The sequence below is a fragment of the Fulmarus glacialis genome, unplaced genomic scaffold (assembly GCF_000690835.1).
Source record: "Fulmarus glacialis isolate BGI_N327 unplaced genomic scaffold, ASM69083v1 scaffold24943, whole genome shotgun sequence".
Classification (NCBI taxonomy): domain Eukaryota; kingdom Metazoa; phylum Chordata; class Aves; order Procellariiformes; family Procellariidae; genus Fulmarus; species Fulmarus glacialis.
In genome coordinates, this window is record NW_009202800.1 from 10,431 (window position 1) to 21,772 (window position 11,342).

Consider the following 11,342-nt stretch of genomic DNA (forward strand, 5'->3'; position numbering starts at 1 on the left):
CATTCACTGCTTCCCATCGGCAGGCAGGGGTTCAGCCATCTCCAGGAAAGCAGGGCTCCATCACGCGTAACGCCATAACCCCGAACGTTCCCCCTTCCTTCTTCTTCCCCCAGCTTTATATGCTGAGCATGACGTCATATGGTATGGAATATCCCTTTGGTCAGTTGGGGTCAACTGTCCTAGCTGTGCCCCCCCAGCCTCCTCGCTGGTGGGGTGGGGTGAGGAGCAGAAAAGGCCCTGACTCTGTGTAAGCCCTGCTGAGCAGGAACGAAAACATCACTGTGTTATCAACACCGTTTTCAGCAGAAACCCCAAACATAGCCCCCTACTAGCTACTGTGAAGAAAATTAACTCTATTCCAGCCAAAACCAGCACGTAGTGAGCATGTTAACAGTCCACACAGTCACAGGTCAGTTTTAAAGCCTGGCCTTAGTTCATTTACTAGAGCAGATAAAGCCCCCATTGTCATTGCCTGATTCAGCAGTGATGCTCTCTGAAAACCATGTGACCAAGCGCTGAAATTGGTCACCACTTCAAAAACATTTTCCAGGCTGTGGTCCTGCCGTTCCCTTCTTCGTAAGATGGGGAGAACACCTGGCTGAGCCTCCGGTGGAAGTCACCACAGAAGTTATCAATACCGTTAATTATCAGTATTGGAACATTATCAATAACTGCATTTGTTCCTGTGATCCCCCACGTGCATCGAGCAGTGGGAGAGCAGCCAAGCTTCTCTGGCTTTTCTTTATCTTTCCTTTCATTGTTACTGCATAGGAAAGGGACACAGCCCTTAAAATAACAGGCGATTCTTGGAAGGTATGGTCTGAAAGGGGTAGAGGGCATCGTCAACTTACGCCATTTTCTGTAAAGTAGGATAAATATCATTACTTAGCCTTTGAAAAAGGCCTTTGCTTTCTATCTTTTTGCCTGAAACGTGGGTGATAAAGTTCCAAATACCACAACAAACCAGAAGAGGCACATTTTAGAAAATCTAGCACCGCTCTGTGCTTGCACGGCCTCGTCCATCAGGGTGTGCGGAGACGCAGCGGTGTTACAGAGCTCTGCGCCTCGCTGTGCCAGGCATTGCACAGGCCTGAAAGAGTGAGGACAACCCACATGGTATTTTTAGGGTGCCCTGAGGCCATGCTCTGGACAGGAGATGACTCTGGAGGACTGACTGTAGGTTGCTTGCTTTGACATCCAGCGTGGAGTAGGGACAGACCAGCAGCCGTGGTAGATGCCCAGTGCCTCTCTTTCCTGCTGGCCCCTTCTCATGCGTGTTGCGGTGCCATCCTGTCTTCTCATTTGCTTTTTTTCTCCCCCACCAGGTCTTCTCCAAATTGCTGTACCCCATCGTGAGAGAGGGGGCTTTGTCCGTCCTGCAGTACATGCTGCTGAGCTTCCAACACTCCCACGAGGCATTTCACTTGGTAAGGCTGCGTCCAGCACTCGGGTGAGGGCATCACCCTGACTGTAACCATGCCACGGGGCAACATGGGTGGGAGGGAGCCTAAGGTGCTGAGATATTGGGGAATATTTCCCTCATCTGCTTGATTTCACCGGGTGATGTAAACCCAACCCTGTCCATCCATAGAATCATAGAGTCATAGAATCATTAAGGTTGGAAGAGACCTCTAAGATCATCGAGTCCAACCGTCAACCCAACACCACCATGCCCACTAAACCATGTCGCTAAGCGCCTCATCTACACGTCTTTTAAATACTTCCAGGGATGGGGACTCCACCACTTCCCTGGGCAGCCTGTTCCAAGGCCTGACCACTCTTTCAGTAAAGACATTTTTCCTAATGTCCAGTCTAAACCTCCCCTGGCACAACTTGAGGCCATTTCCTCTCGTCCTGTCGCTTGTTACTTGGGAGAAGAGACCAACCTCCAACTCGTTACAACCTCCTTTCAGGTAGTTGTAGAGCGCGATGAGGTCTCCCCTCAGCCTCCTCTTCTCCAGGCTAAACAGTCCCAGTTCCCTCAGCCGCTCCTCATCAGACTTGTGCTCCAGGCCCTTCACCAGCTTCGTTGCCCTTCTCTGGACACGCTCCAGCACCTCAAGGTCCTTCTTGTAGTGAGGGGCCCAAAACTGAACACAGTGTTCGAGGTGCGGCCTCACCAGTGCCCAGTTCAGGGGCAGCCTGTCCTGGCAGCTGCTCACCCTCTCCTGCAGCCCAAACAGCTTTTTGGGCATCGCGAATCTGGTGCCGAGATGTGGAGGCAAGTCCTGAGCCTAAAAGGAGTTGGTTGCCACAGACAGAGCAACCACCCTATGTCAGAGAGCGAGGTGCAGAGGAGAATTGAGGCTTTGCTTTCTCCTCTGATGGTTCCTCCCATTTCTTTTGAGGCTTCTCAGCTGTACGGCTCATCTCTGGGGATAAATCAGGATAAAGATGGTTGGGGCTTGGCCCTTCTGGATTTGAAATACGTGCAATGTGTGCATGCTCTGCTTTTTTCCTGTGGTGCTCTACCAACTGGAGGAGTGGTCTTTATGGGCAAGTGCATCCCCATGGTCCTCTCTCAGCTTCAAAGCCCACCAGCCGAGGATGCAGTTAATGCAAATATATTGGATGGCCTGTCAAGCTGCAGTGAGGGTCTCATCAGCAGTGGCTGTATTGCTCTTGCAGTCATTTTAACCTAGTGTTTGCCAGCCCTGCAAGTGGAAGAGGAGGTTCTCCTCTTCCCTGCTCTTGCTTTTAGACCGCTTGCTTCTCCCTTGTGCTGAGCCGTTTGTACGGCCGTGTGCTGAACTGAGTTGTAAAAGGAGCCCAGGTGAAACCTGACCTAGCAGAAAATCATGATGGTCGGTATTGCCCAGCTTGGTCTGGGTCAACCACAAACCTGCACTCCTGCATTTGCCTGGAGAAGGAAAGGAGAGGAGGTGGAGAGGTGGCCTGGGGCAGGAAGGTGTGCAGGGCTACGCTGACCCAGGCTGGCTTAGGATGTAGTTTCAGGAAGATACAGCCCCATATTTGTTCCCACCCTTTCAGCTGAGGTGTTGTAGATGTTGTCGCTCCGGCTTTGGGATGCGTTAGGCGAAGCCTTTGCATTGAGAACGTCTCGGAGGGCTCAGGCAGTGGAGGACAGGGAACAGATTCCTAAACAGCCCCTGCTGTTTCCTAAGCAGGTGCCTGACTGTCCCTTGGACTCAGTGGGCCCCATCCCACATGTGACTTCAAATTGTCACCAATATGTGGCACCCATTTCCCTTTCTTGAAGTGATGGAGCATCTTTCCGAGCATTGCACAACATCAGCGCCGTAAGACTTGAAGACTGAATCAGAACACTTCTGTTTCATGAATTTCCCACTGTTAAAGATGAAAAACACTTTTAGCAGCATCTGAATCTCCTCTTTTCTTTTCCACAGTGATATTTTATATTTTATTTTGCTGTTGACACTAAGGCATGGCTCTGCTTCTTGTCGGTGTTGCCACTGGAATGCTGTAATTAAAAAACAGAGTTGAAGGCAAAAGCGTGCTTGCAATGATTGAACTGATAAACGTGGTAGTGGAAAATTACTCCTGTTAATGTTTGATTTTATACTTTTTTCGTTAAAGCCCTTACATTTGGTTTTTCACCTAATGTTCACAGAATAAACAGATAAGGCTGGAAAAAAGTAAAGCTAGCCAACGTTTTCAACTGATGGTTTTTTTCATTCCTCAGCTGGAGACACTTTAAATGAGCCTGAATTTCTTGAGAAACTCTTCGGTTTCTAAAAATAGGGTCGTTCCAATGGATTGTCTTCAGTTGGGCATCCAAAATGTGAAACACTCCAAAAGCTGTCAGTTGCTCTTGGCTTTAAGTTTCCATCTGCAGCCCAGCGAGCACAAATTTCCTCCCCTATTTTTAAAAAACAGGGCACAAACCTGTCTTGCTTCTTATCTTTTTGTGTTTGCCCTGGCTCTTTGGAAGGCTTTTGAGAATTGTTCCCATCACAGCTTGGCAAAATATTGATTTATAAAATGGTACTGGGATTCATTTGCTTCCCCAACGAAACTTTTCTGATGGAAAGGAAATAGTTAAAATCACCAACATTTTGAGAAGAAAGAAAGAGAGGGGGAGAAAGAAGAGAGTAAGATGAAGTGAGGAAGGGAGGACTGGGGATCCTGAGACTTTACTCCAGGATTATTCTGGGGTAAAAATCACATAAAATATAAATATGAAAAAGGTTGCGTAAGTGCCCAGGGTCACTCTAGCACATCTGCAGGGTTGGGAATAGGTTATTAATTCTCTGTGCAGCTGTGGGGTCAGCAGAGGGTGCCCGTGAGCAATGTATCATTTGTGTTTGCGTCTGCTTGTTCATTTTTACATTTTCTAGATGAAAGCAAAATGTGCTGTTTATGTGCCTGTCGCCACCCATCCGACCATACCAATTCCAGTTTTGTTTATACAGTGTAAAATAAAATATAGCACACCAGACAACACTTCTTGTAGGCTAATTCATCTATCTTGTAGGTTTGAATCCTTGCACTTGGCAGTCAGCATATAACGCTCCTTTCCACCGTGGGTGTGTGATTTAGTAGAGATTGATCTGCGCAAAGAATGGGAACTGCAGCACGACAAAGCAGCAGCGCAAAAAACCTGCCGGTGTCATGCAACATGAAACCCTCTAAGGTCTATAGCATTTGCACTACTAAAGTCAACAGAAGAGTTGCTGTTGAGTTCATAGGGTGAAGGATGAAGTCCAGAATGGGACTGAAGTCAACTCCTGTTGACTCTCCTTTCTGCCTGGGGGTGAATTTCATTCCCCTGCATGTGCGTTAAAGCTCGGCGAGTAATTTGGAGCCATTTTTGATGTAGTGAATTTTTCTTTTCCAGCTGCTCCCTCACATCCCCAGGCTGGTGGCCACTCTGAAGAAGGAGGACTCCAACTCTGCCACCAGCTCCCTGGAGCAGCTGGCCGAGCTCGTCCACTGCATGTTCTTCCGCTTCTCAGGATTTCCAGATCTCTATGAACCGGTCCTAGAAGCGATTAAAGTAAGACACGCACCTCTCGGCCATTTTTCTGTTTTCCATATGGAAATGGCATCTTAGTTTGCAGCCTAGTGCAGAGGGACTGTCCTACTGGTAGGAATGTCCTAACCTCAACACCTCAAATTGTGGTAGAAGAAAGGGTTTAAAATTCTGAGTTTGAGCCCCACGTAGGCAAGTTGAGGGAAGATACTTCTCTTATGGTGGGCCTGCAGAAGTCCTGATCGTGCCTGTGGGTTTTAGCTATAACTTTAATCTTGAATGCCTCTAAAGGACTAACACTAGCAGCTGAACACTTCCTTGCATGGAAGCATGTTCATGCGAAGAGCAGGGGAAATGAGTTGCATGAACACCTCTAGCAGAGGAGTTTTGCCGTGACCCGTTAGTAATTCTTCACGTGGAAAGATAATGATGCGTAACACAGATCTCTCTTTCCAAGGCTCTTCCTATTCCTAATGAAGACCGGATTAAACATCTCTTGGGACAAAATGCTTGGACCTCCCAGAAGAACGAGCTGGCCTGCTTCTACCCACGCCTGGCATCCAAATCGGAGACAGGAAAGATTGGGTTAATTAACTTGGGGAACACCTGCTACATGAACAGCATCATACAGTCTCTTTTCATGGCTTCGGAGTGAGTTTTTGCTCCCTTGCTCCCACTCAAGACTGCTCCAGGGTTTGCTCATCGCACCGGTGTTGCGCGTCCCGCACTGATTTTCCATCTTATGGTTTGCATCTCTGCTTTTCTTTTGCAGCTTTCGGCATTCGGTGTTGAATTTAACCGAGGGCAACTCCCAGCCCCTGATGACAAAGCTCCAGTGGCTCTTTGCGTTTTTGGAGCACAGTCAGGTAATTATTTCATGTTCTAGTTATTTGTTTGGACTGTCGGCTGCGGAAAGGCTCGTCTCCAAGTTGCTTCCTGCCGACTCCAACGTGCTGATAAGGAGCTGTGGATCTTGGTGGGTTTTTATAACAGGATGAATTTTTGTTTATATGAAAGAGGCTAATTTTGGGGGTGGAGGAGGCAAGCTCCTATCACCCATGAAAGCGAGCTGTGTTCACACCAGGCTGCCTGTCTTCAGCCTGTGGTCTTCCTGGGCTGGACTGATGTAATAACTAATAGTTTTGACAGTGAAGTCCATTTGGTAATAGTTTACATATGTGGCCAGCTGAAAAGCCTGTTGGTATAAAGCAGAGGTTTTTGTTTCTTGCTATGCAGCAAGGAAGAAGACTGGAACAGCCCCTTTGCTTCACAGCAAGGCACAAGCAATCAATGAAAATTGCCTTAAAAGTGGTTTTGTTAAAAGAATAGCAATAAAAAAACCGCCTTAGATTCCAGATGCTTTGAATCCTCTGTATGTGAGGGAAAGTAAAATAAAAATAACACCCTTAAACAAATTAATTATGAATGCTTTCTTGACAAACATGAAATTTAATATGAGTCACTTCTGGAGATACAGCTAGGTCATATCTAGCTCCTCTCTTGAAAATATATCTTTCTGTCCCTAGAAAGACCTGATTTTGAAAGTCCAGTGAATTTTCCCTTGCTGTGAAACCAGTCACCTGGGCTTCCCCGTTTTCCAAGCCTTGACTGACAGAGCTGGCTTGGTGCATTGTGCTCTTATGTCATTACAGATGACTTTTGGGGGAAAAATATAGACAACCTGTTAAATTTAGTGTTTGGTCATAGAAGAGTCTAGTTTTTGATGGCAGGTTAGGGTGTCTGTGATCTGTGATGAGCAAATACAGAAGCATATTTGCTTGTTGTGTAGTTTATGGTTAACAGATTCCTGCTAATTTCCTAAGAGCCTCTAGTTATTTTTCTTCTTTGGGCTGTTCTTAAAGTCACTTCTTTGCCGAAGATGGGTCTTTTTCCATGTTAATTAGACAGCAGCTTCCTAACGGCAGTGATTACATTATCCGGTAATGCAGATTACCTGCCTGCAGTGATCAGAACGATGGGTGGAAGTTTAGTGGATTTTTTGCTTTGTTTTTTTTTTAAGAAGGGATTTGGTGAGAGAGATCCTGATTGAATTAAATGGAGCATCAAATTAAATTCAGGCTGAATTAAGTAGAAGTCTCTGGGTCAGGCCAATAAACCATTTTAAAATTGAAGGAAGAAATAAACACAGGGATATTTTATAGAAGTATATGTAAAATAATGGCTGAAATTCATCCTTACAGTCCTGGCTTGCAGCAAACCAAGAAAATCTTCCTGTGCACTGGGATTAACCCTTGTAGGGTAAAAAAGGGGACCTTATCAGGCACGCAAGCGCACCCTGCACCCAGTGAAGCAGCCAGAAAGTCCCTCCTCTTCCCTCTCCATCCCCCTATGTGAAACGAGAACCAGACCCCCGGGTTAAAAGCACTTCTCCTTCTTCTGTGTTGCCACCAGCGACCTGCCATCTCACCCGAGAGTTTCCTCTCTGCCTCCTGGCCACCCTGGTTCACCCCCGGCGCTCAGCAGGACTGCTCCGAGTATCTCAAGTACTTGCTGGACCGGTACGTGGCAAGCGCCGTGATTTCGGAGCCCGGTGACAACGGCATCCCTAGACCAGACGTAATGTTTCACGCGGACCCACGTGCAAACGGGGCAAGCGGCTGAGACCTGGAGGAGTTGGGAGAGTGGAGGCTTGGGGTGAAAGATAGTGAGACCGGTCTGGGGCTCCTTGATAAAACCCTGTTTGGGCTGGCTTAGGGGTAAGGTCAGAACTTAGTTCAGCTTGAAAATTTCTGCCTTTGCTCTGAAGGCAAAGGGAATTGTACCAAGTTTAGAGATTTGCCTGACAAGCCTCTCGGCCTCCTCTGTAAAATGTTGATTTTTGCCTTTCTCTTACCTAGAAATCCCGAATCTCTGGTGTCCCAGCAATCCCGCTAGAAGTGGGGGGTCAATGGCACATGGAGACCTCAGGTTCCCAAATCCTGCCCAACTCCTCCCCACCTTCCTCCCACAGCACCAGACCCCTGGGCACAGGGATTAACCCCTTGGAGTGAAGAACAGAAACCCTACTTTAGAAAATACCTTTTGGTGTTGTATCGGTGCCTAATGCAGCCTTTTCTTCCCCTGCCAAAGATTACACGAAGAAGAAAAAACCGGAAAAAGGATCTACCAGAAACTCAAGGAATCCAGCTTGATGTCTCAGGCGGTGGAGCATCATTACTTAAACAAGACATTGATTGAGAAGATGTTTGGGGGTAAAATGATGACAAAGATCCGCTGCTTGAAGTGTCTGAATGTCTCATCCCGAGAAGAAGCCTTCACAGACCTGTCCCTGGCTTTTCCCCCACCGGACAGGCGCATGCATGGGAGCACGTCTGTTTTACCGGTGGAAGAAATCGGCCCACAGTTCATTGAGCCTCCTGAAAACCCAAGCCAGCTTACGGGGTCTCCCTGGATCCAGAGGAAGGCCCCCGTGGCCGGAGACCCTGCAGCCCCGCCAATGCCGGTGGAAACGTTGGGTTTCCAGGAGCCAGGAGAAGCGGCAAATCCCTTAAGTGGCGATGCCGTTGATGTGGATTCAACCAAAGACCCTCTCTTGGCTTTTGGGGAGCAAGCACGTGCTGCCAAGGACTCCAGATCCGTCCCAGATTTAATCAACTATTTTCTATCCCCGGAGAGACTGACAGCAGAGAATAAATACCACTGTGAGAAATGTGCATCCTTGCAGGATGCTGAGAAGGTGGCGGAGCTGACGGAGGGTCCACACTACCTCATCCTCACGCTGCTCCGGTTCTCCTTCGACCCACGGACTATGAAGAGGAAGAAGATCTTGGACAATGTCTCCATCCCTGTGGTACTCAAGCTGCCCGTCCTTGTTGCCCCAGATGAAACCGAGGAGGTTTGCCGGCGTGGGAAGGACAGGGCTGCCCCGGGAAGTGGCTTCATGTCTGTCATGTATGACCTCTGTAGTGTGGTGGTGCATTCAGGCATCTCCTCCGAGAGCGGCCACTACTACTGCTACTCCAGGGAGTGCACCGACACCGTCCCCCACGGGCAGCCCCGGGACGGGGTGCCGAAACCGGCCTCCGACAAGCAGTTGGACTTTGAAATCCAGTGGTACCTCTTCAACGACACCAGAGTTTCCTTCTCCTCCTTCGAATCGGTCAGCAACGTCACCTCTTTCTTCCCCAAGGACACTGCCTACGTCCTCTTCTACAGGCAGCGGCCGGGCAGGCAGAGCTGCCTGCTGCACGAGGCTCTGGCTGAGGCCGGCCGGCTGCATGGCGAACCTTCCCTCCATAAGGACTTGATGGAAGCCATTTCCAAAGATAACATCCTCTACTTGCAGGTAACTCCCGCTGCCAGGCACAGCAGGGTGCGATCCTGTGGCTGCCCAAGCTCACGGGCCACGTTCCCACCCATCTGGGCAGCAGCAGGGTCGCGTCCTGCGGATAAATCCGCACGTGCAGATACCCCCCCGCTCCCTGAAGCCAAATCCCTTTTCCTTTTTAGCACTCAGGTACAAACAGATTGCAGTTTCCCGATAAAATTGGGCGTTGAGGTTGGTGCAAGACACCTCGTGGCTGTGCTTGGGGTTGACTTGCTGTTGCCCGCCCCAGGCAGCTCTGCCTGAAATTTTCCCCTAAGTGCCTGGGGAAGATGGGCGAGCTGGGAATGCAAACTAGAACAGATTTCATTCAACCGGTGGAGTTCAACGCTTTCCAAACAGTAGTGTCCTGTAGGACATGAGCAGCACCAGGGGGAATTTGAGGGGTCCCTCCTCTCCCAGAGGTGACATGGAAGGTTTGTTTTTTGATGCTTTGCTGCATCCCTCCTGCCGAGCTCTAGAGACGAGCACATGGCCTTCTCACCCCGGTTTAATTTGGAGGAGGCTCCCAGGGGCAACCAAACAGGCTGCCGGCTCCTCGGGGAAGGTGGGAGCATCCCCCCACCCGGGTCATTTAGCCACAGATATCCTTGTGTTATTTCTCCCCCTTCCTTCTCCCAGGAGCAGGAAAAAGAAGCGAGGAACAGAGCCGCCTACATTTCCGCCTTGCCAAAATCCCCGCTGTGGTGGAGAGACTTTGACAGGGACAAGGATGACGACAGCTCGTCGGGGGGCTGCAGCCCAGCGGCAGGCGGGGGCGGATCCGGCTCCTTTCATGGACTCGTCTTCTAGCCAACGGGTTAAACCAGCTAGTCAATGTCCACGGGGCCAACCCGAAGCCGGAGGCTCCTCTTCCTCACCCTGATGACAGCGAGCATCTTGGAGGAGGATTTGGGGAACGTTTCAGTGGAGAAGGACTCAGGGCCTGATTTGGAGGTGCCTGAAGGGTCCCACCGCTTCCTATGCACTTGGTCTTCACGCCTTAATGTAACTAAGCTAACGCGGAGGTGAGCAGCTGCCGACAGCTCGAAGAAGTGCCCTTTTGCTTCAGCATAGCCGTGTCTTGCCTGCTGTGAGCCATGCCACCAGCCTGGGGAGGGGACGGGGACAGGGACGGGGATGAAGACGGACCCAGGGGCGCCCCAGGGATAGAGATGCCCCATGCGCATCCCATCTGCAGCCCTTCCTATGGCGCCGAGTCGGTTTTGGGGGGACCTCTGCTTGGTTGTTGGGTTTTTTTTAATGTGGTTTTGAGAACCTGCCTCGACACACCTCTCAAGGTAGAAAAAGGCTGAAAAAGCTGAAGAATGCAGAGACAACGTGGCAACCCTGATCTGGCGGGGCAGTGAGCTTGCAAGCCTGCTTGGTCACAGCGAGCAGTGGCAGGTCGACCAGAGGGGTTTTATGCAGCTTTGCAAAGCACCCAAAAGAGACCGAGGGGCACAAACTCTTCCAGCCAAGAGAGACTGACCTGGTCCAGTCAGGGTTTTTTGGGCTCCAGCGAAGCCCCGTTGTGTTACTGGTGACTTCTGGATGCTGTTAGTGTACGCGGCAGGCCCAGACACACAGCTGTTTTTCTGGATGTGTCTTTAGGACTCGGTTAGCCTCTTTCTGCTGCTGTCATCTCATGGCTTTCTGGGCTGGACCTGCCCTTTAAAACTTGGGCTATCCTTTGGGATACCTTGAACTGAGCTGCAAATGACAGAGCCCCTCCTAAGCCCACTAGCTATTTTTTTTAAAATGCTGATTTGCAAGGAGAGTAGCCCAACCAGATATATTATATCAACCCAATATAAATACATACTATGTAAACCAATGTATCATATAAATCAGTAATGGGACAGGGGCTGACTTTGGTGGCAGGAGGCCAACCCAAGCCCCAGGCAGCGCATCTACAGGACCACAGCTCCCTCCCATGTCCCATCCCAGCCGTTGTCCCTGCCTGCTCCTCCCTCGCGCCTGTAGTAGAGATTTCTCTAGCTCAAGTGGCAGAAACTTGTGCCTTAGGTCCTGGGTGCAGGGCCTAATCCTGACCGTGGGGTA

General features: G+C 49.6%; 1 protein-coding gene across 1 annotated transcript in view; it reads left to right on the forward strand.

Moving 5' to 3' along the window:
• Positions 1 to 10,091, forward strand: part of USP35 (ubiquitin specific peptidase 35) — a 17,253-nt gene extending 7,162 nt beyond the window's left edge. The window contains exons 4-10 of the mRNA XM_009574428.1: positions 1,326 to 1,427; positions 4,820 to 4,978; positions 5,412 to 5,605; positions 5,727 to 5,820; positions 7,367 to 7,473; positions 8,045 to 9,260; positions 9,921 to 10,091. Of these exons, the coding sequence (XP_009572723.1) occupies positions 1,326 to 1,427; positions 4,820 to 4,978; positions 5,412 to 5,605; positions 5,727 to 5,820; positions 7,367 to 7,473; positions 8,045 to 9,260; positions 9,921 to 10,091 (2,043 nt within the window). The remainder of the gene's footprint in view (positions 1 to 1,325; positions 1,428 to 4,819; positions 4,979 to 5,411; positions 5,606 to 5,726; positions 5,821 to 7,366; positions 7,474 to 8,044; positions 9,261 to 9,920) is intronic.
• The last annotated feature ends 1,251 nt before the right edge of the window (positions 10,092 to 11,342 follow it).